Source organism: Echeneis naucrates, chromosome 21, assembly GCF_900963305.1.
Source record: "Echeneis naucrates chromosome 21, fEcheNa1.1, whole genome shotgun sequence".
NCBI classification, from domain to species: Eukaryota; Metazoa; Chordata; class Actinopteri; order Carangiformes; family Echeneidae; genus Echeneis; species Echeneis naucrates.
In genome coordinates, this window is record NC_042531.1 from 17,525,418 (window position 1) to 17,550,900 (window position 25,483).

The following is a 25,483-nucleotide window of genomic DNA, read 5'->3' on the forward strand; positions in this document are numbered from 1 at the left end:
ACACTCTGAGAGAACTTGATTCAGTAGATCGTTCCAGACTTTATTTTCTTTTCATAATGGGGAGAATGCACAGACAGGCAAACAGCACAGATGTCACATTTTACAGTTTATATCCAGCTTACTAAACACGTACAGACAAAGCAAAACAAACAAAAAAAAAAACAAAAAACAATCATACACTTCCATTTCAGGGACACTTACTTTTAGCCCATTAATCAAAGAAGAAACTTTTATTTGGGGCATTGAATGTTAAGTGTCACTAACTCATTTAACTGATACATGGCAGGACAGTTCAGAAATGAGATCATGAGCTTATCTGACGTAAGAGCAGAGTGACGATACACACATTCAGCTCATGATTCTGGACCACAATGAAAATTTAAAAAGTGTCTGTAAAAGAATGCAGGTGATGAGACAAATTCTGCCACCTGCAAATTTACTGTTAGCCAACAAAAAAGGCTATGGCCCAAACAACGTCTGATTATCTTAACTCACTTCGTTTAAAAAGTAACAAAAGTTGTCAATATTTTAACTTTGCAGGACAAAGAATGAAAACACTCAACATGACTTCTGTACCATTTCACTCAAGCTTCATGCATGAATCAGGTCAACTACATGAGCTCAATATGACTGAGGATGGTTTACAGCCAGTTAAGACATACACGATGGATGTCACACAGTGACAGGATAAAGGAAGCCACACACCTTATCTGTGTGCTCAAGCAGCTGAGGCTAGGCTAGCTAGCTTAGCATGTGAGGCGCAGAACAGCCAATGGAATGTCGGGGTTGGGGACGAAGGGGTGGGGTTTGGAATGAAGGTGCAGGAAGGCATCCAGCACCAGCCACTGATATTCCACACAGGGGCTTTGGGCAGACACCAGATTGTTTTCACGTTCATCCCCAAACACGTGAAAAATACTCAAAATAATAATATTACAATAATAATAACGATGAGCCTTTGTCCCGTGGTTAGTTATCCACTCCAAGTGCAGGGAATGCTCATATGAAAGCACGTTGGCCATTGTCTGACTGTGATTGTCAGGAAGTTCAGCAGATTTTCTCCCAGACTAACTTTCAGGAGCCTTTACAGCAACAAATGACACAATGAAAATGGTTAGTTTACAGTACTTCAGGAAATCTCAACCTCCTACTGCATGGTGGTCCCTTCAGACAAAGCACCTTTTAGGAACTCAAATAGGCACCCTAAACGAATCTAGGTAAAGTACAACACTTTCTGACAAAGATAAATAGTTAAGAATTTTTCACATTTTGAAGCTGCTCATTCCTACAAAGAAAGATAACATAAAAAGGTCTAACAAGGATATGTCTCATTTGGCTATAGATTGTCAAACCCTTAAAAAAATTGGTCAGACATTGTGGTTTCTATTTTCTAAATAACAAAACATCATAATTGTTGTAAATGCTAATTTGTAAAGACTTTGGCAGCTGTGTTAGTTCTTACTATGAACTCTACTGAATCTAATTCAACAGTTAAACATAATTTAAAGTTACACATGGAGAAAGTTGCAGCAAAATAAGTTATTTAGACTCACTGAGTCATTCAGATAATGGCCCGGTTTCTGCTTTGACACTGTAGCTAAAGGCTGTGAAACATTATGCAGCTGAAGCGACCCGAGCTAAAGAGTCGATTCCAGATGTTGGAGCTGGCTGAACAGGGCGCTGCGTCTCTTTACGCTGTGATGTGTGTGGTGCAGCTGTGGTGCTGCTCCAGTGGCCAGGGCTTGGCACAAAGGGACATGAGATGTTTGAGCAGCTGAGTGATGACATCCACAGCTGGTGATGGTGGATGAGCTACACACACACACACACACACGCACACACCACAGATGTGCGAGGCATGGATGATGGGACACAGCACAGGGTGGATGAGAGACGAGGACGTGGGGACGGTACGGCAGCAAGGCGCTAACAACAGGTGATGATGAATGAGCGGTGAGCTGCTGGGCCGCGACAGCTGCCTCTCTGCAGGACCACGGGCCCCACACCACCTTATCTACAGCCCTTTATTTTATTTTATTTTTTTTAGAAACAGTCTACTGCAGTCTGGCTTTCTTTTCTTTTTGTTTTTTTGCTGCACAGTGAGCAGAAAGAGAGTTAACATCACTAACAGAGTCATGAGATGTGCATAAACTACCACTGCATGTTGGGAACAGAGGCACAGGCCATGAATGAGACTCAGTGCATGCAAGACTAGACCGACACTCTGCAAAGGAAGCATGTTAAGGCCAAGAACAATACTGAAAGATCAGGCTCCTCCCCTCTACTAAAAGCCAAAATCAAAAACGATGTGGTCTTCAAAGATGGCAATGAGCAGCATGATGCCGAACCCAGTCAGCATGCCCAGGTTCTGCAGGACAAAGTGTCCCAGCTGGCAGCGTTTGTGATCCTCGCTGTCCCCATGAAGCATTTCTGGCAGCTAGAAGAGCAGAAGAGACAAAAAAACCAGTTGGGATCAGAAAAGGACTTCCAGAAATTAGCATTGCAGATCGGGAGGCTGTGAGAGGAGAACTGAGTTCCCTTGTGAGGCAGCAGAAAGTGAAAGTTAAGCTGATGCTCTTGGCAGTGGTGGAGGTTTGAGGGGGGGCAATTATCACTCTGGGACTTTTGAATGCCCGTTGCCAACTTACCATATCCACCAGAGCCACATAAAGGAACATTCCAGCTGTGATGGCGAAGATCCAGTTGGTAACATTGTGCGTGTATTGGCCCACAACTATGCCGATCATCATGCCAACGTAGGCCATGAGAGCGGACAGCAGATTGTAGACAATGGCCTGCTTCACTGTCATCCCGGCTTTCAGCAGCACTGCAAAGTCACCTGTCAGCCAGGAGAGACACACATACTTGATTAAACACTATTACAGCAATTACCATGTATCTGCCTTCAGGGAAGCTCAATCCCAAAATGCAACACTCGTGAGGGAATCTGTCGGGCTCATGACTTGTTTACAAGATGGCAAAGTCACATAAAGCTGCAGCAGTGACAGCACAATGTCCAATTCCTGCTTAGAGTTTGCAGAGTGATGTACACTTTGCGACACATAAAGGCTTGGCACATGTCACAGTGTGTTTTATATTTATACATTTTTTTCTATTCTGTCTCTGCCTTCAGTGACGAGGTGAACCTGTTCAAAACAAACTCCCTCCTGCCTGCCACCACTACCTGTCCTCTAGCAGGTGCAAAACAGACTCTTTCGAAGAACTATGTCTTTAACTCCCTCCTGATACACTTATGATTACATATGCATTCTGTAGCCTCTCTGTTCGCTACCCTTTTCAATCATTGCTGGGCCAAATGTGGGAAGAGGTCCAAGTCTCAGTGGAAACGCCCTGGATTTGGAAAAAGAGATGAATACTGAGAAGGGGGTGGCCTACATTTCCTGCACTGTGTAACAAGCAGCCTCTTTTCCTCACTAATTACCACAATGAATACATTACCACTCTGCTCTCATCCATTAATCAAAGCCAGAGGAAAAAGAGGCTGAAGTTAAAGACTGACAGTCAGAACACACCTCACTTCAATGGCTCTTTCTATTTTTTTGCCTCTTTAGCTGGTTTCCTGCCTCCCCAGTTCCAGTCCTTCAGACACTCAGACACGCCTGCCACCACCTCATCTGCTGCAATTAACACACCCATCACTGCCAATTAGCTTCACTCTGGGCGGTTAAGGACGCCTCATAATCATCATCTTTGCCATCCAGCTGCCAGTCGTTGGTCGGCTTTTGTGTTCATGAGGAGCTGAGAGGTGCACTTGTCAAACTGCTGGGTTTGTCTGACAAGTGGCCCGGGGGGGTGAAGGCGCGACAAGTTCTCTCCAAAATAGGCTCAGAATCAACAGGAAATGTGAAATTACACAGAAGGAAGAAGAGAACCATCTCACAAAAGTTGGCGTGTGGCATGGACAGGACTCATGCTGCAGTTAACCATCTGGAAACTCGAGTGCAAGTGAGTAAAAATAACCATAAATAACACAAAATGTTCAAATGAAAGCTCCGGCTCTTATTCTATATGATCCTGAGGCCTGAAGAGCAGATTTCTTGGCACTTAAAGCTGCTAAGTGCTCAATATCACAGGCAATAAAAGAGGATTTTTCCGCATTAGTTAAAACCAAATGTGTTTTACCCGTTTTCCTCACGTTTTTAGTCAGACAGGATGCTGCTGCTCAAGACAAGGGGGAGCTGACAGACAAATGCAGCCCATTATTCACCAGTTCACACTCCACAAAAATCGACACTATTCTATTCTTCAAGCACACAAACGAGGCATGGAGTCTGCAGCGTGATGAGACACATCATTAGTACTGATCTGCAGTGGCTGGCCCCATTGTTGTCTGTTTCACCCCGCTCTCACCAACCCTTCCTCTACTATAAACAAACAGGCAGAGGAGTTAAAGGAGAGAGGGGGAAAAAAGAAAAGCACAGCTCGGAACAAAACTGCTCACTGTTACTGAATCAAACCGAGTCAAAAGAGTCCTCCGAGAGAACACGTTTGAATGCAAATGAATGCACCAGCAGCTGTACCATCTTGGAGTCTGACTGTATTGGATAATGTGTGCCAGGCGCGCTGCATCATCTCCACTGACTGACACACTGACAGGACATTTCACTGTGATCACACAAAAGCCATTAATCTGGCAAAAAAAGTACATTCTTGTGCAGAGAAGAGAAGAGTGATTATTGACACCACTGGGCTTTTAACAGGTTTCAGGGGACAGATGATCATGAGCCCGAGCCAGATTAAAGTTTCTGTGTGGTGAATTGATGGCACAGTCTTTGCAAAAACTGCTTTGTTCTTGTTGAATAAATGAAGTGTACAGTGTGTATATCAGTGTGTACATGCCTTGTTGGTTAACACTTTCTCTCTTCACTCACCAAGTTCATGAGGTAATTCGTGGCAGAAAACAGCCACTGATGTGCTGATGCCTCCTGTCAGGTTTGCACTGAATGCTGCACCTGTAGAAACAAGTTCACACCGTCAGAAGTCTGGAAACTGGAGGGAGTAGTTCAACATTCTTTCCCTGCTTCACTTTGTTTCCAATTCTTATGCTAAGATAGGCTAACTGGCTGCTAGCTGTGGCTTTTTGTTTACACGAGAAAACTTGTTTGTGCTTTCTTAAAAATAATTCACTACTACTATTATTTTACTATTATTCTATCAAGTCTTCAAGGTCAGAAGTCAGAATTTCATTGTAGATGGGGCAGCGGAATAAAATTAGCTTATTTTTACATGATGTAATCCAGTAACTATAGCAAACTTTAACCAGTCACAACCTGAGAACCCCGTGAATTGTGACCTTAGTGTTTGTTGTTGACCTTCTATAGACTTTCTGATTTGTTGCAGTTTTCTCGTGAGCCCGATGAAGATTCAACATACAGAGATAATCAGCTTTAGACTGAGCTGGGCAGAAATTCAGGTGTTGAACCAGGTCGTGATAAAACAGATACACATCATAGACAACACCAAATGGAGAAGTTAAATAATAAGTCCCCTAGGTGCATCTCAGGGAGAATCTGAGATGCGAGGCATCAACAGAAGACCACAGCTAAAATATTAGTGTACACAGAAGTTAAGAGGCATCAACAGAAGACCACAGCTAAAATATTAGTGTACACAGAAGTTAAGACACACGCCACAGCCTCGGTCCGGCCCCTTTTAAAGCCAGGCTACTTCTACACAGTCTGAGCATCAAGGGCACTGAAGTATTTAGACTGGTGATCATCCAATTCTCTTTGGAAAGTAATATGAGTTCAAGAGAAAATGAAGTATGAAAACAGAATGAGGGAATACCCAGAAACAGGATCTTCCCCTAGTGTGATACTACTTGTGTCAATATTCCATTTTGCCATTTCCTTTAATTCTGGGATAAAATGAACCTTTAATCTCTGAATCAAAGGAATCATTAATTATTCTCTGTTTCGTAAAAAAGGTTTTATAAAGCCATTTGTGAAATCTGTTGTTCCTTTATGTGGCTCTGAGTTCAGAGATATTACAGTGGATCATCTTCTTCCTCCCAAGAGGCTCTTTCTGGGTTTCACTTTTAAATTTGTGAGTGAAGAGACATTTTTAAACCTGGACTGTATAAAATCACAAACATGGTAACACCAGCAGAGGTTGGATGTTGATTTGATTTGTTGAAATTCGATGAGGTTAAGCCCCTTGTTTCTGTCGTCTGTTATCATATTACCATTACATGAAGTTCAAGTCATTCTCACATTTTTTTGGTAGTTGATACACACTCAAACTCATTTACCTATAGCCAGGCCATCGCTGAAGTTGTGCATGCCATCACCCATGATGACCATCCAGGCAATGCTGGCTATCCCAGCATCCTTCATCTCCTGGTCTGAGTGGCAGTTCCCACCATGAGAGTGTCCATGACCATGTGAGTGTCTGTGCTGCTTGGCCTTGCGTCCGTTCTCCTTGCTTGGTGACTGGTCGCCTTGCTTTGATGCCAGCGGCGTCTTGTTGGTAGGAGAGTCGGGTGTCTGGAGCTCTGTAAGCTGTGTGTCATTGTGACCGTTGTCACATGAAACGGCTGTGTTGTCCGGGTCTGGAAGAGAGAGAGGAAGATGCTCAAGAAACAACGTACAGAGGCAAAATGTGTTTCAGCCAGGCTACGATCCAACACTTCTTACCTTCACTGAGTGGCTTCAGGTGCAGCCATTCTGCATCAGAGCGTCGATTTAGTTTGTGATCTGACAACTTCCTGCCAATCTTGCCCTCCTCAATCGTCCTCTTTGTGCCCTGCGGCCAGAGGTACAGTTTATTGCTGCTTGTTAAATTCTTGAGGTTCACCCAATGCATCACATCAAGCAGGACCATGTTCCTCTTACCCGCTGGTCTTTGTAATGCTTAAACATGCCGATGCAGTGTTCAATGATGAAGAGGAGGTAAATGCCAGCTAGAGCTGTGAGTCCTTTCCAGACCCCATCAAACTCTGTAACCAGATTAGTGGCATGGCCTGTCCCGGGCTCACTGTGATCATGCTGCCCTTGAGACTAAACATGGAGAGGAACAAAAGATGACTTAAGATTGTATCTCTTAGTCTGACAGATCAAACCCCCGATGCCTCTTCCCACTGAGGCCAAGAACTGATTGATCAGTGTGAGTAAAAAAATGCAATAGTGACATACAGTGCATCCGGAAAGTATTCATACCAATTCACTTTTTCCACATTTTGTTATGTTACAGCCTGCTTTTGGCTGAATTGGTATTACAATTTTACAAAATTTTTTTTACTCCAAAGTCAACATTGCAGACTGCCATCAACTTTCACGCTTTGTACATACCTTCTTTCATGCTATCCATTTTTTTCATATTTTCCTGATCTCTCTTTTCATTTAAAGAGAGCTGTGTTCCAGCAGTGAGCAGCACTCACATGAAAAACTTGTACAGATACTGTGGTTGTACAGTATTAGAGTAATGATTCTTTTTACTGCAAACTAAGTGTACGAATACAGCACAATACATAAATAAATAAAAGTAACCAGGCTCAACTAAAGGTCTTCACTCACATGAGGCAGCAGATGAAGGAGAGCATCACCACTAAGTGTCCCTACTGCCAGTGCCACCAGAAAGGTGAGCAGGAACTTGAAGCAGGATTGGTTGAGGATGGGCACAAGGACCACACCCAGCAGAGACAGCAGGCTGATGATGGTGATGGACACAAAGCCCCAGATCCAGACCCACACTGGAGACAGAGAGAGAAAAAGACAAGGGATGAGAGATGAGTATTTACTTTACAGGAGCTTCATTTTGCTTTGCAGTCACATGATGCTTCTGATATTTAGTTGGAAAAAAACAAGTGAAATTTCAACAAGCACATGATCAGTTGGTGTTGGCTGATCTTACCCAGTCAGCTCCATTATTTAGAATAAAGACAACTATTTGACTGTCAGTTTAGTGTACTTTTCACATCCTGTTCACATCTAAAGAAAAGAATGCTCGAGAGGTTTTCAATCTACTGTGTCCTTGGGATGACACATGACACTTGAACAAGCAAGAAACACAAAGTGACATTTCAGCAGAATTCGACTTGCCCCATTTTTCATTCAAGGCCGTAGACACATGACACGAAACAGAAGAAAAGAACTTTGAAAGGTGTACGATCACTTAAACTGTCAGACCAGGACGCGTCTCAAAACAGTGAGGGACAGAGCGAGAGAGAGGGAAAATTCTTTCGTCACAGGAGACAAAATGTTTAATGTTCTATGAAATTCAGTGGAACAGCAAAGCTGGTGGGATGTTTGCTGAAGTGACGCTGGGCCCTTCACTGCTGACATTCATATGTGCAGCGGCCCGCTAAAACACAGCAGTTAGATTACAGACAACTGATTTCTGTCTGCAGTTTTAGAAGACCCATGTCACAACACTGGTCAATTGTTTTGTGAATACAGTTGTTCACCATAGAACCTGTGGTTTAAATCTATGGAATTTATTTCTTCTGTTCTCAGAGTCAATATATATATATATATATATATATATATATATATATATATATATGTATCCTATATATATATATATATATATATATATGTATCCAGACTACGGAGCAATAATATAGATCTTGGTTCATAACACAACACAGACAAAAGCCATGAAATTGACTAATAACAGTAATTGACCACAGGTGCTAGAAGACTAGACTAGAAGGGCTGAATAAAGCAATTCTGCCCTGTATATCCTGTTACACAGCTGCAGGATTTAAAACAATACTACCAAAAATAGTCTGAACACAGGAGGGTCTAGTTCCTCCTTGGGAAATATCTGAAGTAAAGATGCAGACATTGACATAATAATAAGAAATAATAAGTAAATCCACCATCTCATCATGGGTTTTCCTGCATCTTCTGACAACAGACACAAACCATGAAGTTGTGTGCTGTAGTCCCTGGTTGGTGGAGGATTCCTGTATCTGCACTTTGTATGCCACAAACATCCATTGAGTGTGCAGTGAAGGCAGCATTAAGGCCTGTGACAAAATCCACCTTCCATGTAGTTTCACACTTTACAGAAAACAACCTAGGTCGGAGAAAATAAATAATTGACATTTATATTCCATTTTCCACTTTAATGATAAGGTCAAGTGAAAAATCCCCAAATTGTGGCACCTGGTTCACACAACTTTCGGCTCACCCATCATCTCTTTCTGCTGAGTTGGAGAGATGGCTAACAATATTTCAAATGCAATAACTCGACAGCAGTTTGACAGACAAAGACGGAGCAGTGAACTACACACAGTAACCTCTGCTACAGCTTCCCCTTTACTGACTGTGCATATTGAGAAGGACAAAGAGGATGGGCTAAATTTATTTTTGCATCATAGTTGAAAATGTCCTTAATAATCCTCTCTTCCTTGTTTTAATGTTACACCAATGTGCCTTCAAAAGTTCAGATTCCACAGTCGACTTGTTTCTTATTTGTTGCATCAGGCGTGAACAGCATGTAACCCTGACAGGCTGCTGCTCATCAGTCCAACAACACTTTGCACTTGGCAGCTCATTTACTTCTCTGTCTCATTACCTTTATGTAGTTGTGGAAGTGGAAGTAGCACAGGTTTGAGGCAGGGAGGGAGGGAGGCAGGGGGCGGTGGTAAGTGAACAGAAAGGAGGAGACTGAGACCCACTGGTCTTAGCCTTCTCTCCAATTACACATTTCTTTTGAGTCATAGCTCAGAGAAATGGCCCAGTGGTGTTGCTTAGATTCTCCTAATTGGCACAGTACACAAAGAGATGGGTGTGGGGACCGGAGAGAAACCCATTGCAAATTTTCTCAGCTCCCCCATGGATGGCAGCAGGTGGTAAATGAGCATTAGCTCTGCGGTGTGCGGCAGTGTCTGTGGCTGAGTCTTGGTGCACCAATACCACCAATAGAAACTAGAACCTCTAGTTTCCCACTAATGAGGAGCCATTCCTGTCCTTTTGACTCCTGCGTGCTGTCATCCTCATGGTCATTACCATTTTTATAACTGTTTTCAGAGGCGGCACACTGCCAGAGGCGCGTGTGATACAGGTGTCTCCAGAGGGGCATTTTCCTTTGATAATTAAAGATTTAAGAGCAAGACCATTTCCTCCAATCTCACAGTTGAACTTGAGTTTCTTTCCCAGTGTCATCTCATCCGTAGTGCTAAATTGTGGCGTGTGCAAAATGGCACTAGACACTTTTGCTGCTCAGATGGTTTTGTGTCATTAAAACACTTCTAACATCCAATTTAAAAAAAATGTGTTGCGCTGAACATCTTATGACCTCACACCTTCCAGATTATCCACTCTTCACAGCTTCTTCCCCACTTTGCATAATATACAATAAAACTAAACCCAATTACACTGCAGGCATAATAACACACGAGAGTACAGTGTATGCAGCAAACGCATTGTTAGATTGATTATCCACAATACATTTCTACTCCAGGTGTGGGGTGGCTGTACAGATTTACACTCCCTCACACAGGTGCATACAAACAAACACATACACACACTAGTGTAACACATGAATCCTAAGCATCAAAGATTTGCAGCCAGTTTTTGTGTGTTTTGTGTGCAGACAGTGAAAATACTGGACATGATGTGATTTATGATGAACTTTTATGACTTTGAGCTTTATTTCATGACCTGTAACTCATTAACTTTGAAACGTTGTGATTTCATCATTTGAATTCTCATAAACTTTACAAACACTGTGAGGTCCCAGGGCAGGGTTTAACACTGACCTTCACAGCTCATCTGACAGCTTTTTAGAATTAGAATAGAGTTTTCTTTGTGGATAGTGTTTATTCAGATATTAGGAGCTCAAATCACTCTTTCAGAAAGTCTTTTCTGTCATAAAGACAATGATAAAATTTGCTCAATTGCTCGGTGGTCAGCACATGACAGAGCCAGTTGTTCATTGCCATAATAACAAAGGCAAACAAAGTCACAGAGGTAAGTCAAAGCACTACAGGTAAGTTTATAGTTCTTCAGTGTCACATGATATGTTAAGCATTAATTAAACATTAATGTTTGCACTTGATGAACAGACCCCCCCCCCCCCAAAAAAAAAAAAAAAAGAAACACTCCTTCTTCAGTGACACACGGTGGAGCCAGTATTAGTTGTCTAAATAAAAGTTAAACAAGCCTTGGTGGTGTGTAAATATAAAAAGCTTGGGATGAGTCAGTAACAGTGTATTTATTGACTCTTGGGGTCTCAGATGTGTTCTCAAATTACTATAAGATACTATTTTCTAAATTAATGTCAGTGTTCAAATTGATCCCTGATGATATTTACTGCTACTTTGAAAATGAGAAAAATAGTGATCCTCATCTGCAGAGGGACTGCCCTCTCCATGTACTGAAAATGAGGAAGGACGGAGTAAACCAAAGTGGCCATACCCAGGGGATGATGGTTACAATTCCTGATTCACCTCAGTTATTATCATTGCTGTCTCTAGGTTTCTGTATTATGAAGACAGACAGCACCAGATACCAGATAAAAATAATGACTTACACTTGTATATCAACTTTATAGAGATCAAGTTATTTTTCAAAACTGAGTAATAGCTAAGTTTGTGGTTCTCAACCTCTGGGCTGGCAAAATTAATGTACAATAAGGGTGTTAACAAAATCAAGTAAATTAGGTAAATTTGGGTTGTTCGTCTCTGTCTGTCTGTGTGTTGGCCCTGTCATGGTGACTGGTGACCTGTCCAGGGTGTACCCCGCCCCTCACCTAATGCGAGCTGGGATTGGCTCCAGCAGCCCCGCGACCCGGAAACGGAAAAGTGGTACAAGATGGATGGATGGCAAATTAGGTACAGTACAATACTGTACTATACAGACTATAGTATAGTATAGTACTGTATAGTATATCTGTATAGTGCAGAATGGGTGGTTATCAGCAGGAGGGGTTAAAAGAAATGATAATGATAATGAAATGATAATGAATTGGAAAGCTATAATAATTGAGCTTTAATCTTAATTTTAATCTTTCAGATAAAAGTTATCTGAAAACATATTATTTGGCCCCAGCTTTGCTCTAAAGTCAGATGTGAGTCTCCAACATTTGGGAATGTTGAGGTTATGAACTGCTGAAGTCAATGCTGCCATTTGCTGCTTTGCTCTGTGAAAGGGCTATTGATTTTTAAAATCCAGATGCAGAGTAAAACATTCGAAATATTTTGCAGACCTGAATGTTGTTCAGCCTCCTATCTAAACATGACAAGGAACAGCTAACTCCGTGTTTTCAACAATACAAAGCACACTGGGAAAATAGTGCCGGTAAAGGTGATGCGTGGTATAACAACCACTCTAGTGTCAGGATATTTTTCCTCAGTGTACCCATTAGACCTTTTACTGCTCCCATCTTAAGAAAAAATACAATTATATCCAAAGCAGCAATGTATCAGACATGGAGTCTGAGACATTGTTTTTTGGCTTTGTATTCTACAACACAAGTTTTTTTTCAGTCAGAATGGGTCTAGATCAATAATACACATGGCTCTTACCTGAATTGGGAGGCTCCAAAGCTTCCTGCTCAACATCCATTTGGTGGTAATGGCGGATGCAGACACGACTATCTATCTGGTCAAGCAGGGCAGGGCACAGGTAAGTGAACTGGCTGGGGGAGATGAGGGACTCAGGACTCAGGCCATAGTAAGTGAGGAGCTGAGTCAAGTTCAAGCACTAGAGACACAAGCGGTAGAAAATTGGCTTTAGGGATGATACCAATGCCGGCAATAACAGATTAATACAATATACAACTCTCAACATACTCTTTATGTAATACCCTATACAAAGTCTACCTGAAAAAGTGTTTCACTGTAAATGAGATGTAAGCATCACTTTAACACTTCAGTAGTATCAACAACACTAACTTTTTCCTTGAGCAAAGCCAAAGATTTCAGTGTTTCAGTTTAAAGACCAACATATTTCTCCCCAAATCATATTACAGCAATAATCAAAATAGTTTTAAAACATTGCTTCATCTGTGAGAATCCAGACAGTCTGTAAAAATCCAAAGCAACAATAATCTTACAAGAAATAAAAATGACAAAAAAAATTCAGTGTAGAGAATCACACCCTCCTTTGTACCTTGACATGAATCAAGCCACAAATTACAAAATAACAGCAGATTCTTAGTTTAAAGAAGTCATACCTCCTCATGCTGATGAGACAGTCCACCTGGATGTCCAGACTTGAGAGTGTCCGTTAAAGTTGGGATGGTGGGCGCTGCTGGTGCTTCTCTCTTATCTTTGTGAGAATGACTGTGACCATGCCCATGTTCATGATTATTGTCATGGTCATCAGATGTAGGAGGGAGAAGTGAAGGGCCTTTGTTCCGGCCCCGCTGACCTCTGGCCCGTGCTGGATTTCTGGGTTTCTTGGTCCAGCTTTCTGTCGGGGCAGGAGAGGATTGAAGTTCCTGAGGGATTTGGGATGGCTCTAGGTGGGCAGAGGGCGCCTGGTTCAGATTGATAGGAGGAATGTCTGAGCCGTTCTGTATTTGATGAACATGATTGTGATCATGGTCATGTTCAACGTGGTCATGACCACTGTGAGGTTGAGAGTTCAGGTCTTCATGGTTAGACTGGACCTGAACATGTTTGTGCTCCTTGTCATGTGCATGATCATGGTGGTGTTCATGTTCATGTTCATGATCATGATCATGATCTTGTGCGTCTTTCACATGTCCATCAGAGTGTTTATGGTCACTCTCCTTTACCTTGGTGCGATCATGATTATGTTTGCCATCATGTCCATGATCGTGGTCATGATTATGATCGTGTTTATGGTCATCCCCTATGTGTGCACCACCAGCTGGATTGGCTGCGGTAGTCTGCTGGGTACACCGTGCGGCAACTCGTTCTGTGTGTGGATGCTGGGAGCCAGGCTTGTCGGGTGAATGATCATGTCCGTGCACGTGACCCTGATCATGGCCTTCACTGGTGGATGAATGTGAATGAAGCCCCTCCTGCATATCCAGCAAGTCAAGGTGGGCTACATGATCATGGCCCATTTCCTCATGATCCACACCTACCATCTTCACTTCACCCAAACCCAGGCTAAACAGCAGACTCTGAAATCCCTGGAAATCCAGCCGGTCCTTCTGGCCATACCGTGTGAACAGCTGCTGGATGTAGAAGCGCTGCTCCTCCTCTAGTGTGTCCCCTTGGTGACTGTTGGACTCTGGTGACAGAGTGGCTCTTCTCACATACGGAGCCTCAGAAATCTGCAGGTCGTTGTGGACGTGATTGTGGTCAACATGGTGATGTCCACTGTGCTGATGGGTGTGGCCATCATCATGGCAGTGGCTACACTGATGAAAGAGGAAGGTGAGCACACACAGGAAGCAGAACTTGGTGTGCACGTGGACTCGCATTTTCCCTTCACTTCGGGTTTCCTGTGAAAACAGGACAGAGACAGCAAAGCGATGGTGAGATGTAGAGTAATTTGTTAAGGTGGGAATGACTGGGGATGTGCTAACTGCTAGTACCCAGTACGATGAACAAATACTAAAAAATGTTGTATTGCAGATTACCAGTCACTGTTCCCTCCGCTGTGGAGGATTTGAAACTGAGAATTTTGAAAATGTTTTATTACAGGCTTTTGGGTGATTGCTTCTTGGTCTTTTCCTTGTCTTGTTTTTTTTTTTAAAGATTGATAATTAATATTTTTTTTTTTCATTACATACTCGGTACAGGGTTATCGAGAAATAGTTTTTTGGGTTTTTTTTTGGTTGAAGTTGATGTTTAACTCTGTCCATCCATCCGTCCATCTTCTACTGCTTTTCTGTTTCTGGATCACAACAGTAACTATGTTTTGTAATCATGTGTGGGGAATGCATAGAATACCAACATATTCCTATATAATTAATATATATTTCATTAACTCTAACCCATGGAAAATCGGTGTGAACATATTCAATGCAGAGATCTCAGATCCACTACTTTAAGATTTTGACTGTTATGGGGGCTTTATAAATGTAGGTGAACCTGCAAAAAAAGATCTGATTGACAGCTTTTTTCCACTGCCAATGAAGTTTGCCTTTCTTTTCTGACAGAGGACACACACTACTGAAAGGAGCAATGTTAACATGTGTACTCACAGAGCACAAAAAAGTCAGGAAAGAGTGAGCTGCTACTTACTATGAAAACTGACAGTGTCTCATCCCCATGCTGTTGCTCTACTAAAAGTGTCAGCACCTATATGTGAGATTCACTGGCGATTGGCGATTCTGTATTCTTAAAACTTCATGGCTGCCACTCACGCTCAGTATTGCCACTATGTTTCTGGGGTAACGGCACCCTGCTGGACAGGTTATAGGACTGTTCAGACTGTCCGTGCTCCAAAGATGCTACACCAGGAAAAGAGCTAAACTTAGCGTCACCCAGGTGTTATGTGCACATCAATGCCAAGACTGCAGAGTAATTTTTAACCAAGTATGAATCCAAATTGTTCACAGGTATTTACGCACTTGAATATTGTTTTTTTATTTATTTTTAAATCTCATTTAGAGCCTTTTTTAATGTACTGGTATATTGTCACTTTTAAATTCCATTATGATAGTCAAGAAAGATATAATCATTTTGCGTAGAGTGAAACTCAATTGTATGGTGGATAAAAGACCATGATGAGGGAGAACAATACCAACTGGATTTTCTTGAACAAAAAACACCACAGGAATCAGGACAATAATCATGTATATCACACATAAAAATCATTCAAACCACCTGAGCTGCTACCTTTATCATAATATATCTAATAACAGGACCAGGGAGCCTCCTGCACTACAATAAAGTCTCTGGTGAGAATTGTGTAACAAATAGCTTGTTTTGCCCCGCTCTAGAAAGCCTGAAGCAGCAATATCATTTCAGTCAAATGATCCTCACATGGTCTCTTGTGAAGCCTGTGGGTGGTGGATGTGTGAGTGGTCGGGGTGGATAATAGTAAACAGAGGTCAGATGATGAATACTCCAGGATAATGGTAAGATGGCACACTGCAGACACACAAACACGGTAACAGGTCTTGGCAGCCAGCTTGTTAGTGAAGTCTGACTGGATTTACAGCATGCACAACATGAGAGAATACTGTGCAAGAGATTTGTACTGTGTGCAGGCCACAAATACTAGGTTAAATGTTAATAACAAGGAGCGTGATCCTCCTCACAGCGAGTGAAGCTGGTGGCAACAGATTGCACAATGCTGGCTTGTGTGAGCTTGAATACCAAACAAAAAGAATAAAACCATGAAAAAAATTTAATTCAGAGGGAAGAATACAAAAAAGGTCCCAGATCATTGAAAAATAATACACAAGAAGTTAGCTACTAGCTAGTGTTTTGATAAAGCATGGCAAGAGCAATACATATTTGAATCACTAATTAACAGCCATTTTATTTTATAAAGATTACAATTTTAAAATGGCCATAGCCAAGTTAAAGGACTTGTTGAGTCCTAAAAGCCTTGATCATCGACCTGACGACATTGCTAGCTTATCAGCGACAATATAACAAGATCAAGAGATTGTGAACAACAAGCCTTTTTATTGGTATTTCAGAAATACTGAAACACAGTTGGTCAAAATTTAGTTGTAGACAGGGATAATGGTTGGCACTGAAATTTCTGTCCAAATTACTCACCAAAAAAAAAAAAACAACAGCCAAACAAACAAAAATAAAACATGCACACAAATAAACAGCCACAATAGCCAAACTATGTTCACTTTTAGAAGTAGTCATATTGCTTACAGACCATGCGGTACCAGTCAACACATTGAGAGGGCCAAGACAAATACAACTGCTCAATCAACACTGATTTCTTTCCTATTTTAAATACATGTAGGAACTGGAGGCCAGGCTACTTACCACTGTGTGCGCTTGAATAAGTGTTGTGTGAAATTAAGTTTGGCCGAAGCGTGAATGATGTTACTCTGAGTCAAAGCTGCTGACATTAAGTGTGGTTACAAGCCTACTTTACGGTTGTTCGACAAGACAGTGTTTCTAAACATGAGACAGTAGTGACCTATGAACCTCACAGCAGATAGGCTGGAACAAAACCAGGACTGATTTTTTTAAAGCAAACACTCTCTAAGCTGTAACAGAGCTCGCTGTGTTTTCCTGATTACAATTTTTCTGTGTTTGGCCAATGAGAGAAACAAAAGAATCTCTATTAAGTTATATAGTGTGAAACATAAAGCTCAATCTGAAAAGTAGGCGATACAAATTAACAATGTAACCCGAAAAATGTTCTCACTAAATTGAGACTGGTTGATTTTTTTTTACATTTACAACTTAATATTCTATTATACAAACAAACAAACAAACAAATAAATAAATAAATAAGTAAGTAAGCTGGACTACACCAGGCATCACAGTCACACTGTTACAATCAAAGGAATATTAATGCAGAAAGCAGCACATTACCATCACTGCTTTTCCTTAGTTGTCTATGATGTAATTACTTTGTCTCAGAACAAGTAAGTAATCCAATTATTATAATGTGAAACGCTACTCACCGTAGTACGATGCCTCCTGTTTGGCCCCCAATCCTTATTCTGCTGTACAAGGGGGATTTTCCAATTCTGCTGAAACATGGACTGTGGAAAAATATTAGAAAGAAGTAAAACTCAGGCTCATCCATTTACACTTTACTTCAGATCAAGAAGATACTCTTCTAGCATTAAGGTTACCTGAAACTTTACTCAAGTTTTCTCAAAGGGTTAAAAACAGCAGTTTCCTTCCCACCCATTAGAATTTGTCAAATTTGTTTTCACAGTAACACCACAGCATACTTATTAGTCCCATCTATATGTGCTACTCAATGTCCATTTACAACTTCTGCTGATGTATTTTAGTTCCAACCTTAGATCAAGTTAAGCAGCGTTTCCTAGTGACAACACCTACTGTGTTCTCAGACTGTGATTCCTTCAAAGGCTCTTGATGATGATGAATGAATCAGCCCACAGTGTTATCAATGGTAACATTGAGCTCACTCGTTGCCCTACACTCACCAATTGGCTAACCATGACTAGTCAACGAACAACTTGTGGCTCTTTCACAGTAATTTTTATAAGGCTGTTGCATTTGTGGAGGAGTTATTTTGTTGTTGTTATTTTGAAGCATTCAGAACAGAAGGGTACTTTATACTGTGGTTAGTGGAACAAAGTGATCAAAATTACCTGGACTACTGGTGTTTACTCTTGGGCACAACAGTTCAACTTCCATCCAATTCATAGCAGGGAGCATACATGGAGTTTAAAAACTTCATCTGTATTAAGCTTTTAATCAAGCTTCCATGTACTCAATGTGTGAACTGTTTGCTACATCAATCACTTCAACTATGAGGAAAAAAAAACTTTTCAAAGGGGGAAAAAAAATAAATAAATAAATAAAAATAACCTATTCTTCAGCTATGACAAAAACCAAATGCTGCCAAAATAATGGCTTCTCCTTGATTAACAGCAGTTGGGAGAGCCAAGAAGATGGTACATTGCAACAAAGGACTGCTGCTATTGATGCTAAATCACAAACCCAGCTGTTCTTTTTCAGTCAGGGTTGACTAATTATTACCTTGAAAATTTACAAATAAAAAGACATGGTTTCTGCTATCACCAGGCATAGTGAGTTGTTCTAATATAAGTGATTCAGTGCCAGTGTTCTGCAGTAGCAGTTCAAGTCTTTGAAAATGACTCGCATCCAGTATGACAGTTCCTTGTCAACCCCTGCTGGTATTTACCATATCATACCAACGAGTTGAATTTGAGGGATACAAGTTCCAGTGTCAAGAGAAGAATCAAGAGCAGCAGAGTTTATCTTGAATATTCATTGTGACCTTGCAGACCATTATTATTCTTTTTTTTTTTCACTCAACATAATGTAACCATAAGAAATTTTTACTTTCTTTAAGTTTTACAAATACTATTAGATTATCTGAATGCTGCCTGTTTCTTTTAATAAACTGAACATATCACACATATTTCATCAAGTTGAATGGATGGAAAACTTATTAATAAATCAGATTTTTGTCAGTTATGAAAAATTTAGTGATATATTACTCCTTGCCTCAAAAAATACTTTCCCATGTCTTTTCTGGGTCAGTGTAATTGACCACAGGAACCTTGTTATTTCACAAGGAAAAAAATTACTTTGGCCTTAAGCTGCTTCATATGATTCTCACACGACCACATCCTTCTCATCTCTGTATCAAGCCTGTGTCTGGAAGGGAACTAAGAAAGGAATGAAGAAAAAAAACAAAAAAACAACAACAACAACATATTCCGGAAATGGTATTGACTGTTTGGCCTTTACTGTTACAAAACAAGTAAGCCCATAAATAGAGGTTTTTGTTCATGTCACTCATCCTGATCTGATATTTTTATTTCTTGAAATATACAATACACCTGTGTCACGCTTGTGATAGGCATGTACTAAAACTGCTGAAACCAGTTCAACAGTATTTTTAATTACACGCACCACAAAATTTAAGACCTTGTGAACAAAAAACATTGAATTTAGATTTTTAATAAATGGGAGTGAAACCATTTTAGTTCACTCTGTACTTCACACATTTCACTCCAAGAGTAAAAGAACTATGATGAAATTCTGCTGCTCTTTGAGGTTAAAACATTAAAGGTAATTGCTTGCGGAATGCATATGAAGTTTATAATGACTCTTTGACCAAGCTGCTTACCTGTCCCGAACTGATTTAATATGCTACTTGTGATCATTTCAAATGAAGAAAGCAGTGGTCAGTGATGGCTTACCACTGAGATGTCTGTTACTCTTATCCATTAAATTATGATCAAGGAAACCACATTTAAAATTTCCAATTGGTTTGCCAGGCATTGTGTTACTATGAGCTCTAGAATTGTGACATGCTGTTGGGAACTACACAGTCAAAAGTCTGCCCTTGGTGCAGATTGAGCACACGGTTTGCTAGGATGGAAAAATAAAAACATATTAGTGAGGAGGTTTTCTTAGTAATGTCTGAGGCACACAAAAGATTACAGATATCAGCAGTCACATGGAACCAACTCACAGCAGATGGTCGATGAGACTCTTGGAGGACAAAAATCTGCTATTATATCAAGAGACTCACTGAAGTAAAAGAGGGAAGAAGATACCTGAAAACAGGTGGCATATGTGGCATGCTGACCATCTCTGAAGGCAGCTTCATAGCTGTATTCATTGTGCCCATCACATAAACATTTATTTGACAGTGATGAGGTTGCCAAATGAGACATTACATAACGCTGACATACGAAATGTGAAATCATCACAGCTTAGTGTAACTGTGAACAATAAGTATAAGTAGCCAAAAATAAAGACAAACTACTGCAAAACACTCGAAGGAGGAATAATAAAAACATCAACGTTGATCAAGGTTTTCATTTTCACACGGCTAACTAGCAATCTTCTGATCAAGAGCAGCTATTGTGGAATTTGCTATAAACTATGGGGCAGGTCTCCTGCAAATCTCAGGCTCAAGCACCTGGGATATTCGCAGTGATAGAGAAATGCTATATCTTTCAACAGCCAGTCTGACAAGAGGTGTCATTTTGTAGCTCATATAGTAGAAGAAAAGACAGCAAGAGTACTGTATATTCCAACATGCTTGTCATCAACCTAGCTATTAGACAAAGTGATGACCAAAAGTGAAATAAATCTTTGAAATGCAAATGCCCACCTTCTCTATGGCAATTTAACTGTCTTAAAGAGGCTCTGTGAGTAAAAACAAAAAAAAGTATGACATGTTGCATCATTCAACAAACATTTCGCATCCCAGCGTGGTATCAAATAGGGCTATGGGACACCATGACACATGCAGGTTCGAATAAAACTTCTCTGAAGTTCTTAGAGAGTCAGACCACACTTTGTATCACTAAGTTGTTTAGTCATTGTCACCAGGGGAAGATGCTGTATTTAGTCCTGAGTTCCTCGGGTGATATAAATGAGCCGCAAGTAGAAAATTGCATGTAATCACTGTGGTGAGACGCAGGTGCATGGCTGATGCTCTCTGGCCTGGAAGCATGTTCAATGTAGTGAAAAAGAGTGTAAGAACTCAAGGCTAAAGGACACGTAGACAAGTAAACACAACAATCAACTCAGCAGTATACCATGAACATGCCAAATAATATAACACAGTGGGAAAAAAAACACAGATGATTCTTACCTCTACACAGAAATAAGGCAAAAAGGACAGGGATGTTAACACCACAACAAAAGGTTCACAACAGCACTGACATAAGTAGCAGGTTGAATGTTTTGAGGATTTCAAGTCCAGTAACTTCACTAATTTGTACAAGGAGGCGGGGAGCACAGGAAGGGAATGTGTGCGTCTGCATGTTTGAGCAGTCAGGGAACTGTGTGGATCAACCATCTGACCAACTACTCATGCTGTATGTTTGTGTAGGTATATTTGTGCTATTGGTTGGACAGTCACCACACTTTAGCATTTCATTTTGATGTACATGAATAAACTGAAAAGAGTAAAACATAATACATTTTCAAAAAGCAGTACATTCAAATTTCTCAGTTACCAATGATGTAGTAATTTTCATGTGGAAAGAACTGGTTGCTTCTGATGTACTTATCTTTCCATAAAAAATGTCTAAACCTTGCTCTTAAACAAGGTATTTCTTTGGTGGTGATTCTACTCCAGAGATAAAAAGGACAAAGACTGTTCATCATTAAATCCACAATTTAGACAAAGTAATCTTCAAGCATTTATTGTCAACACACAATGACAGATTTGCATCGGCCTGGTCTACTAACATTAGAAAAACACAGTGGTTGATAAGACTATCAACAAAATACAAATGTAAGAAACAGCTTCATGGTTGTCTTAAAAAAAAAAAAAAAACGCAAAAACGGCTGTAGTGTGGGAACGGTGTTACATGTGGAGTAGATTGTGAACACTGTGAGTTTTAAAACAAACAGACCAGCCACATCTAGATTTACTGGTTTGCACTGTGAGTATCAGGGTTCAAGTTCATTGTATCGCATGACCAAAACTGATATCAACATAGATTCCACAAGTAATCCACAAGAAAAATCACCAAAAGCTACTTTGATAACATCTGATTTTGGGAGATTATTCTTAGATCAAAAGATGGATTCATGATCAATATGAATATATGCAAATGATGTCCTTACACTGCAGCTTGGGTCACAATGAACCTTAAACAACTGATGCAACAATATGATTTATGCAATCCAGTATTGACTGTTTTTGCTTTCTCCAAAAGCCAATGTAATCCAAAAATAAGCAGCAAGACCTCCTGCACAGTTCCACATACAAACCTCACTTTTCTGTCCGGATACAGAAAGCTTACTTTGGATGTTTCCTGAATAAAGCTGAGATGAAAACACAATTTCTAAAACAACATTTAAGGCAGTATGAGAATTTGTCCCTTGTATGTCCCTTCTACAAGTGTTAACTGAGCTTTATTGCTTTTCTTCAGCTCAGCCCTGCCTCACAGTTGTATAACTACACATCTTGGGATGTAAATATCATGAACTTTGAATGTGTTTACTATATTACAAAGCCAACACTTATTCATTAAACCCAACACATGAGTTTAAAAAACCAAAATAATATGATGGAGGTCCCTTAATAGTAGCCCTATGTCATTCTGAATCTGTATGCTGTAATCATAAAGTAGTACTGGTACGTCAAAGTTGTTAATAGGGTTACGCAATGTAATGCTTAAAGGGGAATTACAACAATTGCCCATTAAAGCTGCTGTTCTGGTCTGATAAACACTATACAAGGCCTGCACTTTTCATCCATACGTGGAGGCATAGGTTGCAAGTCCATCAAAGTCACAGATCATTTTAAACGCTGATGACTTCACATGTAACCACTGAAACTTTGACTTATCAAGTTATCCTTAGCTAACCCAGAGAACATGTTTTGCTGCTCTAAAGCGCAACAGTAATGTACTGAAGAAAGACCACCAAAACAGTCTTTTCTGTAATAAAATCACCACCACCCCTTGATTCAGTGATTTTAATTACAGGTCAAGTGTCTGTAAATTCCACTGGCCGTTTCATTTGTAGCTTTATTTTATGATACACATCAAATACAGTTGTCTGTTAAATCCTGTAGGGCAATTAATCATCCTTGTTTGACGAAGCAAAATTTAATTTCCTTGAATTGGTGTTGAGTCACTGTTTCACAATCAAATACATACATTTAAAGCAAATTTGCAGGACTAGTAAATTTCAGCTGCAATTCAATTTCAGGTAATCTCAAGGTGACCAATGAGTCATTTAATGAATTCAATAAATCGAAGGCCCATCATCTATGCATTGTAGGATACATGTTAAATATATTTTCCTTTTATAGATAAGACTTCTTTACTGAAAAACAACATTGAGTATTACAAATTGAATTTCCTTGAAATGTGTCACAGTCCGTGTGTTGAGGGTGGCAGTATACGTGTGAATGTGCCCTGAGGACTTGTTGCACATATTGCAAGGTCTGCCCTTCTTCGTATTGAAAGTAACAGATTTTGGATGGTCGCTTTTGTCTTTATTTGCGCTTCCTTAAAAACATTATTTATTTATTTTTATTACTGCATGTACAAAAAAGTCCTCCTTCTAAGCAAGTCAAAACTGAATGGATAACACTGACAACTCCGTTATAATATAAACCGCGAGACAATGACACGGCTCAATTTGCCATAGACCTAAGGCAATCGGGTCAGAGCGGAGGCGCCCACTCGAAGCTATTCCGTCCTGTGGATGAATAAAAACTGTACTTATGGCCAACAACCAAATCCACCCCGCGTCTAAGCTCAAAACTGGGAAAGTGTCGCTGTTCGTTACCGCGGCGGAGCAGCCAGGCGGCTCCACCGGGCTATGGACTGCCGGAGGGGGCTTCACCGCCGCACGTGCTGCGCATTAAGCAACACAGCGCGAGCGGGGCGTCTCTTCCGCGTGATAGAAACGTGTTCACACAGCCGCAGCGGTTTCACCGACCAAAACGGCTCAGATCAGCACCACACAATTAGTCGCAAACATACAAAAGTGGCCCGAAACGTTGCCTGAAATACGAGCTGAACTCCGCCCTGTCCCGCTTACTTTAGTCAGAGCAGCCGGATGTCGGACAGGCTAGCGTTAGCCTGAAAACATACTCAGCGCTGCTAACGTTAAGCTAGCAGACGAGTCACAGGAAATTAGCTGCGAGCCGACAAAGAGCACGGCTGTCACAGACAATCTGAGTCCGTAACTAGCGCTAACAACGACGGTTCCAAACGTCTGCACGCCGGAGCACTCGCCGCCCGAGTCCATGTTGTGGGAGTGAATGATAACGAATGGGTTTTTTTATATAGTTACCTCACTCGAGTGCCGTGTGCATCTCCTCTCCGCTCGGTACGAAAAAAAAAAACTCGTCTGGTTTACGTCAACGACGGAACGAAAAGCCATTCATTCCCCAACGGCTGCTACGAACATTACGCAGCCTCCCGGCGGTGCGGAGCAGCTGTCTGCGCTGCCTGCGTAAGGCTCTGAAGAAAGCACTGACGTTCCTTTCCGCCGAATTGTCAGTCCTGTCATATGACTATCTGAGGAAATAATGCTCAGACATTTAGCACGCGGATATGACTCATACTGTCACAGCCAAAGGTCAACCATACACTGTTTGCTTATTAATTATCACAGCTCATCCTTTAAATATAGCATATAAGGCCATGGCTCTTCATCACAGACTATAAGTCTTATGTGTCTGGCAATCACAAAGTAAAATCAATATTAGTGCCACAATCAAAACCAGTCAAAATTTGAATATTTGTTACTCTGATTTCCACTCCAAACCACACACCATAAATTAAGTGTATGATAAACTGTAGTTTAACTCTTAAAATAACTTAAAATATGCCCTGAAATCCATGAATTGGAATCAAAACTAATTAAAACTGAAACCTCCGCATTTGATTTGGTATTGTCAAAAGTCTTATCCTCCCTGAACTACATACCAAGCAGGCCTACAATATGAGATTGAATGGAAGCATGTGGAGGACTTGGAATATGATCAATTTTAAGTATCGACAGAGAGAGAGAATGAAAATAAAACAAATGTGATCTTTGTTGGATCAACCAAACAACACCTGGAGAATATTTGCTGAAGACATGGGCAGCTTTGTAGCAGAGGTTTCCCGGAATTGCATCGTTAACATCATTTATGGTGTTAACATTTCAAAACAATGTTGTGAAATTTGGCAGCTCCTGCTTGGTCATATTGCAGTTTCAATTATATTTTGATTAATTGTGCCCCCATAGTTTTCCCATATCAACACAGAGATGATGCATGGTGAGTTTTTAATGGCTGAACCTGATTCCGTTTACACATTACATTTTAGCTTCTTGTTGTGACCAGACTGAAGTTCGATGGTGGAGCAGCGTTTGCCTGTGAGAATCAGGATTCATGGCCTCAGTATCTTCATTATCCTGACCATGCAGTTGTGTTTGTGATGTGTGTAGGAGGTTGTCTTT

The 25,483-nt window shown here is 40.7% G+C and overlaps 1 protein-coding gene across 2 annotated transcripts; it reads right to left on the minus strand.

The window, feature by feature from the left end:
* Positions 1 to 63: 63 nt before the first annotated feature.
* slc39a10 (solute carrier family 39 member 10) lies at positions 64 to 24,370 on the minus strand. 2 transcript variants are annotated; one of them, XM_029492945.1, is made up of 11 exons: positions 24,329 to 24,370; positions 17,503 to 17,583; positions 13,147 to 14,391; positions 12,497 to 12,674; positions 7,536 to 7,711; positions 6,855 to 7,019; positions 6,657 to 6,765; positions 6,272 to 6,571; positions 4,893 to 4,973; positions 2,649 to 2,839; positions 64 to 2,437 (listed from the first exon to the last, which is right to left on the minus strand). In XM_029492945.1, exons 2-11 carry the CDS (start codon positions 17,578 to 17,580, stop codon positions 2,285 to 2,287), a joined length of 2,676 nt encoding a protein of 891 aa, XP_029348805.1. In that variant the 5' UTR covers positions 17,581 to 17,583; positions 24,329 to 24,370; the 3' UTR covers positions 64 to 2,284. The 2 variants fall into 2 exon arrangements, with proteins under 2 accessions (XP_029348805.1, XP_029348806.1); XM_029492946.1 differs by lacking the exon at positions 24,329 to 24,370 and adding an exon at positions 21,159 to 21,268.
* Positions 24,371 to 25,483: the final 1,113 nt, after the last annotated feature.

Coding starts and splice junctions, on each gene's coding strand:
- slc39a10 (XM_029492945.1), bottom strand. CDS start 17,580: ATGTTTCAGCAGAATTGGAAAATCCCCCTTGTACAGCAGAATAAGGAT. Junction 6,766..6,854: donor AGCATTACAAAGACCAGCGG/GTAAGAGGAACA, acceptor CTCTGGCCGCAG/GGCACAAAGAGGACGATTGA. Junction 4,974..6,271: donor CAGCGATGGCCTGGCTATAG/GTAAATGAGTTT, acceptor TTGTTTCTACAG/GTGCAGCATTCAGTGCAAAC.